At 40.4% G+C, this 17,533-nt stretch overlaps 1 protein-coding gene across 5 annotated transcripts in view; it reads right to left on the minus strand.

The window, feature by feature from the left end:
• MAPK10 (mitogen-activated protein kinase 10) overlaps window positions 1-17,533 on the minus strand; it is a 144,090-nt gene that overhangs the window by 17,647 nt on the left and 108,910 nt on the right. For all 5 annotated transcript variants that reach the window (XM_072116133.1, XM_072116124.1, XM_072116151.1 and 2 more), the window contains exons 9-10: window positions 9,127-9,309; window positions 7,675-7,799 (exon numbers count right to left, since the gene is read on the minus strand). In XM_072116133.1, coding sequence (XP_071972234.1) covers window positions 7,675-7,799; window positions 9,127-9,309 — 308 coding nt within the window. The remainder of the gene's footprint in view (window positions 1-7,674; window positions 7,800-9,126; window positions 9,310-17,533) is intronic.

Below are 17,533 nucleotides of genomic sequence, written 5' to 3' on the forward strand. Positions count from 1 at the left end.
CCACAAGATACATTGCAAATCTAAATATAGTAAACTTTCTGAGACAATACTGGTTTAGCATACTGTACATGACCACCTCACCATTGAGAAAACCAATCCAATATAGCAGCTTTGAAGATGGTGTCCATATATTGGACACAGACTAAAATATGTAATTTTTCCTTTTATTCCTGGGGCATTTTACTGACTCTGTAAATTATTAACCCCTTCACAACCACCATCCTAAAATATACGTTGGATGGTCATGAAGGGGAGTATAGAGAGGGCTCACAGACGGAGCCCTCTCCATGCGCGGCAGGTGTCAGCTCTATTATACTTCTGGGATCTGCCGTGGTATATTAACTTGTTAAGTGCCACGGTCAAATCCGACTGCGGCACCTAACAGGTCTGCCGCTGGGTTGCACCATCTTTAAATGACAGTCAACGCCCTCTGTGAAGTCTTCGGAGGGTGCCAGTCAGTGCAATGACAGCCTATTTAAGGCCTCCATAACTCTAAGTTGTATTTCTTTATTAAAGTCTGTCTTTGACAGACTGTAATTTAGAAGCAGTAAATTTACTATATACTGAAATAGATTTGTATTGCAGTATATTGTATAAGTGATCACTGCATTTGAACCTCTTAACAATACGTACTATACTATTATGTTATAGTACTGGCTGAGCCCTCTTTAAACAGACTGGGTGTTGATTGCTGGTGTTAACCTGTTAAATGCCGGATTTAAATCCCCCTCGGCTCGTGGGCGTCGCCATCTTAGTGGCCTTGGGGAACAACAATCTGTCGCCATGACTGCCTAGAGTCTATATAAGACTTCACGAATTGTCATTGCTGCAGATCTGTTAGAGTGTGCCGGTGGCACAATGCAGCGGGTCATTATGGCAAAAGTCAGAATGTCAGAATTTGGCAAAACATACATTTTTTCGTACAAAAGGTTTTAATTTTGTAGAGTTATATGAAACTGACTCAAATGCATTCCTTTGCCAATTTCGAAGCTAAAATAAATTACCATAACAAATGGTTTAAACTTAATTAACAAAGTATTGTAAGGCAAATTCTCCAGAGTAAATCTGCCTCTTTGAGGTCGATAAGATAAAGCTTTATGCACAGAACTGGGATATCGGTGCGGTGGCTAATAAGAAATGCTTAATATGGTCAGTTTTGCAGATTTGGATTTTTATTTAATCTCATATTCTATCAGCAAGTAACAGTAGAAAGTGTCTATTTCAAGTACAAACACATTTGGTGAACAATTTTTGGTGATTTTTTGATTGATGAAAGATCCCTCAAGCAAAGTTAATTTGGATTTAATAGTTCTTATTCGGTATTAAACCATTTACAGAGCTATACAATGAAAGTCCTTCTTATTAACACTGTGTGTATATATATATATATATATATATATATATATATATACACATATATATATATATATAAATTAAATTGTTTAGATTTCTATAATTCAATGATTACATCTGCTAACATCTAAGACTGAAGAAGACTACAAGAAGAGGGGACAGACAACACTGGTAAACTGTATAGACAAAGGAATACAATATTTTTGTTATTTTTGTAAAGACTATTTGATTATTTGCTTCTCATGACAGAGGCCATATATTTTTGGATTTAATACATAGTTTTAGTTATCTAATAAAATAAACATACGGTGCAAGACTGTCAAGTGCAAGTCACCCATAAGAAGTCACCCAAAATAAAATGAAAGTAGTTAAATCATGGTCTGTCCTTAGGGCAGGTTGTTAATATAAAATTAGTGAGAGTCTTACTATCTGGAACTCTATTAATCAGCAGTTTGAAGCCATAAGAATTGAAAAGATGCCTTAATGAAATCAAAGAATATCATATATCCTAACCTCCTAAGGGTCTCCTAACCCTTCATATCACTGTCAGCTGGAATGGAGAGATGGTCAGCACTGACCACACATGCACGCTCCTCTCTATTCAAGTCAATGAAAATGATAAAAATGTTTCCACCATTTACTTAATTATAGAGCACCGAGCATGCAAGGTCAATGGTGGCTCCCTCATTTTGGCTGCCAGTTTGCCTAACAACTCCCTTCTGATACGTGTTAGTGCACAAAGGTCTGATATCCTGTTGATATGTCATGGATACCTAAGATAAGAAAATCTCTTTCAAACATGACAGGAACATCTTTTATCATTGTGTATATATTTTTAACTTCATTTTTACCTTTTTTCTGCATTATTTGTATGGGTTGTACTTTATGGTATGTATAGTACATATACAGTGACTTGCAAAAGTATTTAGCCCCTTTGAACTTTTCTACCTTTTGCCACATTTCAGGCTTCAAACTTAGGGTGAATTTACACGAACGTGTGCCTGCTGTACTGTAGCACAGTAGGCACACGTCGGCGCATGGGAGAGGAGGAGGGGGTGAGCTCTGCTCGCCCCTGCCCCTCTCCATAGAGATACATGGCACACGTTGCCGTATAACGGGAAAAGATAGGACATGTCCTATCTTTTCCCCTGAGTACGGAACGGTACAGTGTCACGCAAGTGCTACTCCATACTGCTCCGTACAGCTCTGTGCGCCAAATGCTTGCCTATGGGGGAACGTAAATATGACATATTTACGGTGGCCATGTATATGTCCCCCAACGGTCGTGTGAATTCGCCCTTTAATATGTAAAATTGTAATGTTTTGGTGAAGAATCAACAACAAGTGTGACACAATTGTAATATTTTCGAACCCTTATGTTAATACTTTGTAGCCCACCCTTTTACTGCGATTACTGCTGTTTTTCAAGAGACTGAAATTCTTGCCCTTACTTTGAAAACCGCTGGAGCTCAGTGAGAATGGATGGAGAGCGTTCGTGAACATCGGTTTTCAGCTCTTTCCACAGATTATTGATTGGATTCATGTCTGGACTTTGACTTAGCCATTTGAACACCTGGATACATTTATTTCTGAACCATTCCATTGTACATTTTGCTTTATGTTTGGGATCATTGTCTTCTTGGAAGATAAATCTCCGTCCCAGTCTCAGGAGATTTTCTTCCAGAATGGTCCTGTATTTGGCTCCATCCATCTTCTCATCAATTTTAACCATCTTTCTTGTCCTTGCTGAAAAAAAGCAAGCCCAAACCATTATGCTGCCACCACCATGTGTGACAGTGGGGATGGTATGTTCAGGGTGATGAGCTTTGTTGCTTTTACGCCAAACATAACGTTTGATTTTGGTTTCATATGACCAGAGCACCTTCATCCACATGTTTGGTGTCTCCCAGGTGGCAAACTTTAAACAAGACTTTTTATGGATATCTTTAAGAAATGGCTTTCTTCCTGTCACTCTTCAATAAAGGCCAGATTTGTGCAGTTTATGACTGAGACAGACTCTCCCACCAAAGCTGTAGATCCCTGTAGTTCATCCAGAATCATCATTGGCCTCCTGGCTGCATCTCTGATCAATCTTCTACTTGTTTGAGATGAAAGTTTAGAGGGAAGGGCAGGTCTTGGTAGATTTGTAGTGGTCTGATACTTCTATTTAAATATGTTTGCTTGCACAGTGCTCCTTGGGATGTTTAACGTTTGTGAAAACTTTTTTTTTATCGAAAACCGCCTTTAAACGTCTCCAAAACAGTATCACGGACCTTCCTGGTGTGTTCCTTGGTCTTCATGATACTCTCTGTGCTATAAACATAACCCTGAAACTACCACAGAGCAGATGTATTTATAAGGAGATTTGATTACACACAGGTGGATTATATTTATCATCAATCATTTAGGACAACATTGCATTATTCAGAGATCCTCACTGAACTTCTGGAGTGAGTTTGCTGCACTGAAAGTAAAGGGGCTGAATAATATTGGGCACCCCACTTTTCAGTTTATTATTTTTTACAAAAGTTTAAAATTTTCAATAAATTTTGTTCCACTTCACAATTGTGTCCCACTTCTTATTGATTCTTCACCAAAAAAATTTACAATTTTATATCTTTATGTTTGAAGCCTGAAATGTGGCAAAAGGTAGAAAAGTTCAAGTGGGTCGAATACTTTCGCAAGGCACTGTACATAGTACTATTTTAGCCTTCAGAGACCAGACATTGACTGGACACATGTAAACAGAACCTCATCTATATGTACATTTACTACGCATCCAGCAGTACAAAAGTTCCTTGTGCTGACTCTCTCCCAAACTATACAGCAAAGCTGCCAAGTGGGGTGTAGTCACATATAATTGATATAACCACTATACACTCACCGGCTACTTTATTAGGTACACCTGTCCAACTGCTTGTTAACACTTAATTTCTAATCAGCCAATCACATGGCGGCAACTCAGTGCATTTAGGCATGTAGACATGGTCAAGACAATCTCCTGCAGTTCAAACCGAGCATCAGTATTGGGAAGAAAGGTGATTTGAGTGCCTTTGAACGTGGCATGGTTGTTGGTGCCAGAAGGGCTGGTCTGAGTATTTCAGAAACTGCTGATCTACTGGGATTTCCACGCACAACCATCTCTAGGGTTTACAGAGAATGGTCTGAAAAAGAAAAAACATCCAGTGAGCTGCAGTTCTGTGGGCGGAAATGCCTTGTTGATGCCAGAGATCAGAGGAGAATGGGCAGACTGGTTCGAGCTGATAGAAAGGCAACAGTGACTCAAATCGCCACCCGTTACAACCAAGGTAGGCAGAAGAGCATCTCTGAACGCACAGTACGTCGAACTTTGAGGCAGATGGGCTACAGCAGCAGAAGACCACACCGGGTGCCACTCCTTTCAGCTAAGAACGGGAAACTGAGGCTACAATTTGCACAAGCTCATCGAAATTGGACAGTAGAACATTGGAAAAACATTGCCTGGTCTGATGAGTCTCGATTTCTGCTGCGACATTCGGATGGTAGGGTCAGAATTTGGCGTCAACAACATGAAAGCATGGATCCATCCTGCCTTGTATCAACGGTTCAGGCTGGTGGTGGTGGTGTCATGGTGTGGGGAATATTTTCTTGGCACTCTTTGGGCCCCTTGGTACCAATTGAGCATTGTTGCAACGCCACAGAATACCTGAGTATTGTTGCTGACCATGTCCATCCCTTTATGACCACAATGTACCCAACATCTGATGGCTACTTTCAGCAGAATAATGCGCCATGTCATAAAGCTGGAATCATCTCAGACTGGTTTCTTGAACATGACAATGAGTTCACTGTACTCAAATGGCCCCCACAGTCACCAGATCTCAATCCAATAGACCATCTTTGGGATGTGGTGGAACGGGGGTTTCGCATCATGGTTGTGCAGCCGACAAATCTGCGGCAACTGTGTGATGCCATCATGTCAATATGGACCAAAATCTCTGAGGAATGCTTCCAGCACATTGTTGAATCTATGCCACGAAGAATTGAGGCAGTTCTGAAGGCAAAAGGGGTCCAACCCGTTACTAGCATGGTGTACCTAATAAAGTGGCCGGTGAGTGTATATCTTTCTAATGAAGAACTGTTTTGTGTCCATCTGTAACATTTACTAAAGGGCTTTCTTTAGTGAATATAACATGACTCTATCTGTATATGCTCCAAAACACAATCATGAGCTGAGACAGTAACCATTCACCAAACTCTGTACATAAAAATTCCACTGTCTGATTTTGTCAATGCCAACGGCTTTTGCTTCTGTATTATAAAAAGATATCTCATCGCTGGAGAAAATAGCAGTTGAAGCTTTTTATGTCTAAATAGAATTCTGCACCTTTGAAGTCTTGGAGAAGCCATTTATTGAAATGTCAAACACACATTTTCACGCTGTGGGGGGCCACTTAATCCTTTGAATCCAAATGTAACATGCAACCATCTTAATCTCTTTTGTTTGCCACTGTCACATTTCACTGAGAGATACCATGATGTCTACAGTTACTAAGAGTAATTGCCATCATATAAAGTGAATTATCTCAGTAATGTTCAAGAGCTAAGAACATTTACTTTGAATCCACTTGTTCCTTACAATATGAAATACAGGGGATTTTTCTCTACTTAGCATAACACTTCTTAATCTTGACATAAGCTTGTTATATAACATGTATAACTATGAAGAGAACTTTAGCACATACTAGTGAATGTAAATGCATACACTTAAACCTTAAAATGAATCACTAGGTGTTTCATATGAATTCAGGCCTGACCTTTCTTTTATGCATGGCTGATACAGTGGCCCAGATTTACTATGCAGTCTGTGCCAGAATTCAGGAGTAGACTGTACATAAATACATGTGCAAACTGGTTGTACATATATTTATGAAGCGTTTGCGAAAGTATTGTGTTCCAGCAATATGCACAGTCTGCTTCACTAATACCTTGTTTCACCAAAAAAAGACACCTGAAAATAAGACCTAGTGCAATTTTTTTAGGCTTAGAAATATAAAGCCTCCCCTAAAAATAAGACCTAGCAGAAGTCATTGCTACAGATCCCCACCACGCCATAGATTATTATTAGTAATCCATTTAGATACAGCAAGAGGGTGTGACATGGGTCAAGAAGTCATGGGATAAAATCACTGTTGTGTTGCAAAGCAAATACCCAGACAAGAAGGGGTCATGTAAAGAAAGTGCTAAACATGAGAGATAGGGGCCAATGACTGTAATGAAAATGTAGTCACATGAGTTTGCAATGTTATAAGGATGTTAGTGTAGTTGTTGTCATCCCGGACAGTGGAGCACACTACTCTCATTATTTAGCCTGTATGTGACCCATATCTGCTGGCACCCACATTACATGTTTGCCTGGGCAACACACAGCAAAAATGGCCAGCATGCTGTGGACAACACCATATGCAACCATTTCTTTTGCGTTCCCATAGACTATGGAGAGGCTGTGCCACAAAACATAAAAAATAAGACATGTTCTACTTTTTGCATTTCGGTCTTACGGCAAGTTCACTGTGCAGTGAGAAATACGACTATGCACGAGACCTTGGCCCGATAGGACATTAAATGGAAGTAGGAGTCAAAAGGGAGCAAGGAAAGGATAAATTATTTTTTTTCTATATGGCTTCTCCTTAGGCATCTAAATATAACTTAACAATGCAACACGAGAATTGTTGAAATATAAAATATACATATATATTTGGAAGCATTTTATTTTAAAAGGCAATACTCTTAAAAGAGGCTGTGACATAACGATAACTACTTTTTAAATGAACATTGTGGTCAATTGATCCCTTATAGTTTAAGATTCAGAAACCCTGCTATCCCTAGCTATACCAGTCTGTATATATTGTCACATTATACACCATCACTTCAACAATATAACAGCCATGATGTATTCTCCAGGATGAGAGTTCATGCCAGGTGATATTTAATGATACCCATGTTGCAATAGGAGATATGTCACCATAAGATGTCACATCAGGATGTGTGGCCTATGAGGAAACTTGGAGTAGACATTAGCTTGCTCTACTGTATGACTTTGTTCTTCGGAATGTAAAGTCAATGTGTTTGGTCATCAAGACTAATAATTCATAAAGAGATATTCACCCTTATTTATTGAATTGTAAGCATAAGCATAAACTAAACTACAAATAGTTCCTTATAATAAAATGAGATACTTGAAACAAAACATCAGACATACTAAAGTCATAATTCTGAGTATTAAATACAAACAGCATTTGTTGGAAATGACGGATATATGCTGAGAATAAAAAGTCTTACCGCTTCAACTTCCGCCGGGTCATACCAAACATTTATGTAGGGGTGTTGAAGTGCCTCATCCACTGATATTCTTTTTGCTGGGTCAATCACTAGCATCTTTGATAAAAGGTCTCTTGCTTGACTGGCTGAATGAGAAATAATGGTAACAAGAACATATCAGTCACTTGTACTGAGCCATTGATGAAGTGCAGATGCAGCCAAGTTATCGTAACACTAGGCTACATTCACACAGATGTATAAAAACGGCCGTATACGTACCGTTTTTTTACGGGTTACATACGGCCACATTCATTGCAATGGACAATACGTCCAACCATTTATATTGCCGTTTTTGACACTGGAGTGTACGTACCGTATACTGGCCATATAAAAATATAGAGCATGTCCTATTTTCTCCCGTATTTCAGTTCCGTATGCCCTAGAAGTCTATGGGCATGTATAAAATACGGGTTAAATACGTGCTGCATACGGAAGAAAAACGTCACGTATATACGGGCTCATACGGCCCGTCGTGTTAATTTTAGCCTTGCCTGTTGCTGCCATCCTTGACTTATTCCATTAATTCCAATGGCTTTTGTATGATATCACAATGTAGAATGTTTCCAAGCTCAATATAAAGGGGTTGTCCACTTTCAGAAAATATTTGATATGGTTTGTGTAATGAAAATTTATACAAGTTTCCAATATACTTTCTGTATCAATTCCTCACAGTTTTCTAGACCTCTGCTTGCTGCCCTGCTATAGGATATAGGACTGTCTAAAGTGTTCTTGATCTAAGTGTATGTAATGTTCTATGACCTGCATGTATACCCCTGATGAACTCAACACCAACAAGCTGCCTAACATTCTGTACATCAAGTTTGTATTTGTTTTAGACACATTTTAGAGGCTTTTGCAACTAGTACCATAAAGTCCAGGAAAGGATTTGTGTAAAGAAAAGTTATACAATTTTGAATTTTCTGTATAAATTCCTCACAGTTCTCTAGATCTCTTCTTGCTGTCCTACTATAGAAAGCTTCTATGATTACTTCCAGTGGATAGACATCTGTTCATGGTCATGTGATGTGTCACACAGGTGCACGGTTCGTTAGTATGAAAGAGAATAATTAGGGTTGTGTATTTTACCGAGCCGTGCATCTGTGTGGCATCACATAACCATGGACTGTTTTTTATCCACAGGAAGTAAAAAATGAAGCTTCCTGTTGAATGACAGCAAGCAGAGATCTAGATACCATTGAGGTCTCCATTCAGAAAGTATATTGGAAGATTGTATAGCTTTTCATCACACAAACAAAATCAATTATTTGCTGAAAGTGAACAACCCTTTGAAACCTACAAAAAATTTTTCATGATCCAAGGGTATACTAGGAACTTAATAAGTGAAAATCCATATAATTATATATATATATATATATATATATATATATATATATATATATAAAATTTGCCTACCTTTGAGTTTATTATGCTCAGAATCCGCTGGAAATAGAGAGTCTGGGAACAGCTTAGGAAAGGTGAGTCCAGCGTATTTTGGCCGATTTTCCACATAATTTCGAACTGTTGGCTGAAGCTTTTTCATAAATTCTGGACACGGTGTTCCTAGTTGCTCTATGACTTTATTCCATTGGTCAATATCTGAATAAATGTTAAGGAATTTACATGTTTCCTTTATTGCTTTTACTGTGAAAAAAATGGGCATGTGATTTACATGTGATAAAAAAACAGCTTTATCTTCTGCTTATGCACCATCATCACTTAGTTTGATTATGGCTTATTCATGGGAATATTGTCCTGTTTAACAGTCAGCATTAGGTCTTATGCACACACATATATGCTATGCTTGGCTGCAACCCGGGCAAAGCAAACCTCCGTCTAGAGCGTTTACCCCTCCCCCTCCATGGGGAGCTGTGCAGGTACACTGAGTTTCTGGCAAAAGATAGAGCATGCTCTATTTCTTTTGCAGCAACGGCACAGTACAGTGACATGCGTTTTGCTCACCATACTGGCCTATGCATAATACACTTCTATGATGGACGGATGTCAGCTGCCGTTCATACGGCTAGCATTTGCATGCTAACTGCATGCATTTGAAATAATTATTTCCAACTTTAAAGTACAACTGTATAAAGTATAAAAACGTTTGCCTTCCTCTGCACTGAGCCAAAATAAGCAGTTCTCTAATTTACTCTCATTAGCTATCTGAAGCCGTTTGTAAGATAGCAGGCTGGCAGTTACCTTGTCCCAGCATGTAAAAAACTCCAGGACCTGGAGTGATGTCATATGCATATGACAAATCACATGCCTCAGGTCATCCAATTACATACCAGGAATGGTATATAGCAGAGCTGTTTGTGTTTGAAAGTTTGAATATAGTAGAAATGTGTATGTATAAAAGTTTGAATGCACAAATAAAGACAGAGCTCAGACTCCCCATAAGTTCTAAAGAATGGCATCAGATCCTGCATACAGTGTATATACAGGGAAACATCTGTGAGTGAGTAGTGATAGCTTCAGTGATTGATGTTAGCCTCTCAGACAGGTGGTCTTCTGGAGAGGTTTCACCGAGTGTGTGTGTAAATATACACATATTGTGATGCTGCCACGTGATCATCTTCTTATTCTTATGTATGTGTTCAATGGTGTAGGTGGACATGTTTTAATATATCCTTTTCATTGTGATGTAGTAGATCACTGTATGATGCAGAGCTCCACTGCTCTATTTTCCATGCCTTGCTCTGCACTAGATCTCTGTACAGTAACACTGTAACACTGATTTTGTGTCCTGACTGACTAGGTTTGTGCAAGTTCACATAAATGCCCTGAGTGATATTGGCATCATTGCCCATAGCTGATGTCACAACCTGGATGTCACAACCTGATGTCCACTTCAGGAAAAGCTGAGAGTGTTTTACTGATAGCCTCATATATCTATTGGTCCTATATCTCAGGATAGGGAGAAGCCAATAATATATGTATCGTTGAAATTGTTGTCAAAGGCTTTCTCCAGCTAAAACTAATTTTTGTCAAGTAACTTTACAGTTACGCCCTATAAGCCTATCCACACGGGAACAACACCCTACAAGGCAATCAATGGCAAATCATTAACACTTACCTGTATTTTCAGTACTTTGACTATCAACAAATCTTTTCTCCTATCACTTCTTCTCACTCTCACGATTATACAGATACAATAACAGAAAGGAAGAAAATATATAAAAATTACACAAACATCAGAAACACTTTTGCAGTTATGAGATAGTAAAGCCATATGTTAAAGGTATATGCATACAAATCTTCATTTCCAAAGTAATATGTATTTCCCATATAATATGATGATGTCATCACCTAGCGGCTTGTTGTACACAGGAGCCGGGAAGAGGAGGAGCTGCTGGGGAACCTGGAAAGGTGAGAGGAGGGGGGGCCACACTATGAGGGGGGAGATAAGTGGGGCCCACAAAAATATGGGGAGATAAGTGGAGGCCACATTAAAAAGAAGAAGATGAGAGGGGCCACAAAAAGGCTTACATTAGAGGGGGCCCAGAAGATGGGGGGGGAACAAGATGGGGGCCCACAGGTGGAGGTGGAGTTTTGAGTGGGTCAGAAAAAGAGGGTTAGATGAGAGAGGGAGATGCCAGGGGCCCCACAATAAGAAGGGGAGGTACAAGGGGAAAATATGAAGAGGAGGGAGGTGAGAGGGGTCATAAATGAGGGGGGTTGAGAAAGGGGTTATAGAAGATCAGGGGGCCCACAATGAGAGGGGGAGGTACAAGGGGAAAATATGAAGAGGAGGGAGGTGAGAGGGGTCATAAATGAGGGGGGTTGAGAAAGGGGTTATAGAAGATCAGGGGGGCCCACAATGAGAGGGGGAGATACCAGGGGGCACATGATAAGAGGGGGCAGATGAGAGGGCTACAAAATCAGAGGGAGAAGAAAGGGGGCCCATAATAAGAGTAGGAGATACAACATTAAGAGGAGGGAGGTGAAAAAACCACAAATGAGAGGGGGAACAGAAGATGAGGGGAGGGCAACAAGATAGGGGGAGATTAGAGTGGGTTAGAAAAAGAGGGGGGTGAGGGGGGATGCCAGGGGATCCACAATAAGAGGGGGATGAGGGGCTACAAAATGAGGGGGAAATACAAGGTTCAACATTAAGAGAAGGGAGATGAGAGGCGGCAAAGAAGATGAGCAGGTCAGAAAAAGAGGGGGAGATACCAGGGGGCTCACAATAAGAGAGGGGAGATGAGGGGCTACATAATCAGGGATGTATAAAGCGATTCCACAATAAGAGGGGTATATACAAGGGGGCCCATAATTAGAGGGGAGAGAAGAGAAAGACCACAATAACAGGGGGGAAATGACAGAGGATCCACAATTTTTTAGTATATAGCCCCTGCCCCTCAGTATATAGCCTGCAGCCCCTGCCCCCAATATACTGTCTGCAACCCCTGCTCCCAGTATATAGCCTGTAGCCCATTCCCACCAGCATATATCCTACAGCCCCTGCCCCCCTAGTATATAGCCTGCAGCCCCTGCCTCCCAGTATATGGCCTACAGTCCCTGCCCCCAGTATATAGCCAGAAGCCCCTGTCTCCCCAGTATATAGCCTGCAGCCGCTGCCCCCAGTATATAGCCCGTAGTCCCTGCTCCCCAGTATATAGCCTGTAACCCCTGCCCCCAATATATAGCCTGTAGACCCTGCCCCCAGTATATAGCCTGTAGCCCCTTCCCCCCAGTATTAAGCCTGAAGCCCCTGCCCCTCAGTATTAAGCCAGTAACCCCTGCCCCCAGTATATAGCCAGCAGTCCATGCCCCCTAGTTTATAGCCAGCAGCCCCTGCCCCAAGTATATAGCTTGTGCCCCTGCCCCAAGTATATAGCCTGCAGTCCCTGTCCCCCAGTATATAGCCTGTAGCCCCTGCCCCCAGTATATAGCCTGCAGCCCATGCCCCCCAGTATATAGCCACCCCTTTCCCCCCAGTATTTAGCTTGCAACCCCTGACCCCCAGTATATAGCCTGTAGCCCCTGCCCCCAGTATATAGCCTGCAGCCCTTGCCCCCAGTATATAGCCTGCAGCCCCTGTCCCCCAGTATATAGCCTGCAGCCCCTGCCCCAGTATATAGCCTGCAGCCCCTACCCCCCAGTTTATAGCCAGCCCCTGTCCCCCAGTATTTAGCTTGCAACCCCTGCCCCCAGTATATAGCATGTACCCCTGTCCCCAGTATATAGCCTGCAGCCCCTGCTCCCCAGTATTTAGCCTGCGGCCCCTGCTCCCCAGTATTTAGCCTGCAGCCCCTGCCCCCAGTATATAGCCTGCAGCCCCGTGTCCCCAGTGTTTAGCCTGCAGCCCCTTCCCTCAGTATATAACTTGTAGCTGCTGCCCCAAGCATATAGCCTGTAGCCCCTTCCCTCAGTATATACCCTGTAGCCCCTACCCTCAGTATATAGTATACCCTCAGTATATCAGTATACCCTTCCTGAGGAATGTGCAGTCTATAAGAAAAAAACTAAATGTGTACTCACCTTCTGACACCCTCCAGTAGGTCCTCTTTTCTCCATTGATGCTTCGGCTCCGGTTCCCCTGCCCGATAAGGTCGCTTGCGTCATGTCAGCTGTTTGCTGACATAGCGTGTGCCAATGGCAGCGCACACACACAAATGTCAGAAAGCAGCTGACGTCATGACACTAGCGAGGGCACCGCACAGAGACACAGAACCGAAGCCAGAACATCAATGGATAGAAGAGGACCAGCCGGAGGGTGTCGGAAGATGAGTACACATTTTGTTTTTTTTAATAGACTCAATTATAAGCCAAGTCAGGTTTTTCAGCACATACTTTGTGCTGAAAAACTCTGCTTGTACTTGAGTATTTATGGTTAATATTCCCATGTAGCAGTTGGTGGGCCCCCAAAATCAATTTCACTGGTTGCCCCTTGGTCCCCCAGTCCGACCTTGCCAACAAAGATAATGACTTCAGTGCTTGTGTGAAATTGACCAGCTCAATCAAATTCCACTATTGTCTGTCTTCTGAAGGAGAGCTGGTTCGTTAAAGGAGAAGGATGATAATCTGGATTCCACCTACAGTTATATGTTGAAGTGGAGCAGAGGTTTATGTATGAACACCATCCCACAGACCACTTTAGTGTAGAGACACAATAACATCAGTGAATCATCCTGCACCAGGTTGTGTGATCCTCTCACTGACCCTCATCCAAGGACCGGTCTCTTTAAAAGGACCACTGTAGTCCTCTTCCCCATTCTGAAAGCAGTGTAGCTCTACTCCCTTCCCAAGTTTGACTACATAAGGGACATATGTTTCTCTTACATTCTTTATGGTCCAAGACAGGGTGGCGTTTATATTCAGAAGAAGTTGCTGTTGGTGAAACATGCATTTTATGGATAGATATCTAATCTGTATGGCCAGCCTCTAAACACCTGCTGGGATATTTTCACATCAAGGATTTGAAATCAGTTTACCTTATGCATTGTATGTTTCCAGGCACACCAACAGGGGCCACAAGAGCTTTGATTCATGTGGTATCTGGAAAGGTTTACATTTTATTATGCTATTCTGGGCAGTTTACACACATAACACATAACATAAGCACCAATGTTAAAACTGAGTTAAAAACCTTAGTATGAAAGGAGCTTGGAATATAGTAGCTGCAAGCCAATAGAGTATCAGGGACTTTTCCTGGATAGCCAAAATATAGATCAGACTATTTATAATTTTCATTTTCCTGTTATCTTAAAATAATAGACAGTATATAGGTATACTGTATACATAACTTCCATAATAGACAATATGGAAGATGAAATGTACACCAACAATGCCTAAATGACCACATTGATCAACATTTATTGCAATCTGCAATAGGAGTCTTATTAGAGCTTACTATTTGGAAGCAATCTTTTCTATTTTGCTTTTGATCCTTTCAATATAGAAACAAAAAAAGTGCAGTACACAGTAGATACAAAAGAAATCTGTTTTGCAAGATTTTCCAAATCGGAATAATAAATATGAAGATTGATTTACTAAGATGACATCACTTTGACAATTAAGCATTGTGTTTCTTCAGGGCAACTAGACAGGTGTGAAATATTTGTTCAATAATATGGAATAAAAAGAAGGTCCAGAAGAGAATTACTCACATAATGCCATAAAATATTTAAGCATCATAAGAAAAAGAAACATTTATAAATGCATTCATGAAATATGAAGCGGTTCCAGAATGACTGTTCAGCATTAAATATATATAACATGTGTATGCATAAGTATACATATTACTGCTCTATAAATGACATTTGTCTATTGCATTTGGTTTCTTCAGCATGAATGGAATATAATAATCTATATTGTACTTTCCATCTAAATTTGATTCTATTATTACAATAGTGATACATTTTGCATTAAGATACATTACTGTAATCACAATATGTTATCTATTGTAATCTACATGAATGCTGATATGAGTTATCATTGGGCTCACAAGAAACAATGCCATTTTTTATAGGACTGTAGTGACACCTATGTGTCCCTCTGTCTGGAACCTACACTGGAATTAGGTTGGTTGGGGATCTCCTGACCTATTCATGGATACTATCTTATGGCAGATTCTAAAGTATAACATTATTTATTATACACTGGTTGCATGTAAGCCTGTTGGCATGACAGGCCTTTCTAGTAGAACCTTACTCAGTTAAAATATTGCTAATAAAATGACAAAAGTAGAAAGCAGATAATCTGTTAGGCCTCATGCATGCAGCTGTTTATGTTAGCCACTTCCGCTAAATCACGCCTTCGCACTGGATATTTTAGAAGAATAATGTCAGCCACTATGTGACAGATGTTCTCAGTCACAGCACTGCAGAGAAAACTCTTTGCTCTGCTTGTATTCTGTTCCTCCTAATTTCCTTGAAAACTGAAGGACACACACAGTATACCATTTCTCAAACTGAATAATATAACATCCATTCATTTTGTGTAATGTAATGCACATGACAAAGCTGTTTTTAAAGATATAATGATCTATGCTATATAATGACTAGTACTGTTAGCAGCTAGCAAAGAAAGATTACAGGAAAATAGTGTTCCTGAATTAGCCCAATGCACATGATATGGACATGCTGTGTTCCACTGTTTGACCAGTAGATGGAGCCCTTACTTTTGTAGAATGCTCTGTGGTTGGGCGCATGAATGAATGCATGTGGGAGGAAGTGGTTGCCAAGAAACACATGAAAAGCCAGAGATATTAACCTTGAGCCCTGAAACTCTGCTGATGAACTGCGGCACTTCAACAGAAGTCTATCTCTTCTAGACAACATTAGCTATTGGAATACAGTGCACCTGGTGGACAGCAAGACTCTGCCTGCACAGAGCAGTGAGTGCACTCCGATTCTCTTCCTCTGCAAACAGATATACTGCTGTGCCTCGGAAAGGAGCCTGAATAGGGTCTGAAACGTTGCACTTGGGTGAATAAAGCACTCATTGATTTTTTTTTCACATCATGTTTGGAGTGCAGTCTCATTTTTCTTTGGAATATTATTGCCTGGTGTGTCAAGAACATTTTCGGGGTTTGCACCCACAAGGTTGGTGGGCCCCAAGATCAGATTTTACTGGTGGGTCCAAGGTATCCCAGTCCAACACTGCATACACTCAGCTTTATATATTAGATTTTGGACATACAGATGCCAGATTCATTTACTGATTTTATTTAAAAAAAAAAAAAACCTACATGTTTTCATCTTTGACCGATGTTCATCAGACACCTAAACATTTATAAACAACACTGTGTTAGGTGGCTACCTTTGCATTGTATATTGCTTTTATCAGCAGACAAGGAATAAGATTTATGGGAGCATAGATACAAGGTTTCACTACTGCAGGTCCAAAATGGTCAGATTAAGTCTAAATGTGATTTATCGGATGATGATTAATCTTTATGACAGATGCTCCTTCATATCTACAGTGACCAGAAATAGAATATCAATCAATGGCAAAGCCCTGTATGCAGTGATGGACTGGCGTGCCTGCTACCTACCAAAGGAGATTCTCAGACCTTACTGTCCGCTTATAATGAGATCTATATTGCAAATATGGTAAAAAGAAGGAATATAAATTTTCAGATAGCCGCCTTGATGTTCAGCCGGTGCTCGGATGTGCTGGGCGGGGACCAAAGGTAACTTGTAAAAAGGGAAGAAGTAATCCAGCATCCAGGCAATGAAGATTTGTCTTGCATATACAAATTCACTATTGAAATATCTTTTAAAAACAATAAAGATAGTTTCATAGTTTCTACGGTTGAAAAAAGACACTTGTCCATCAAGTTCAACCAAGGATATAGATGTCCTATAACATAATTGTCAGACGTGTTTCTGACTGTTCACAGTCCTTAGTCGTAGCCATATCTACGTGTACGGATGAGACAAATTATGTTATAGGACATTTTTATTGTTTTTAAAAGATATTTCAATAAAGTGGATTTTATATGCAAGACAAATCATCATTGCCTGAGTGCTGGATTACTTCTTTCTTTATTGCAAATATGGTGCCTCTATCTCATACTACACAGAATCCGTTACACATACTGGTCATTCTGTACTACTATTCCACATTATAAATGTATATTCATGTGTCTCTATGTCTACACCGAAAAGTAAATTATTACCTGGTGTAGGAAGAAGACTACGTATGGTATGGTGTAGCTAAAGCATTAAAGAGTAACTGTAAAGGTTTTCTTTTTCCACAAATCAATAGCTCTTGTGATGTAAAACAACTTTGCCTATTATCTTTGTTACCTATATCCAGGAGTTACCTTGCTATCCCCCTCAGTTTACCCCAGTGCTGCAATGGCTGTCTCCTT

Source organism: Engystomops pustulosus, chromosome 1, assembly GCF_040894005.1.
Source record: "Engystomops pustulosus chromosome 1, aEngPut4.maternal, whole genome shotgun sequence".
Lineage (NCBI taxonomy): Eukaryota > Metazoa > Chordata > Amphibia > Anura > Leptodactylidae > Engystomops > Engystomops pustulosus.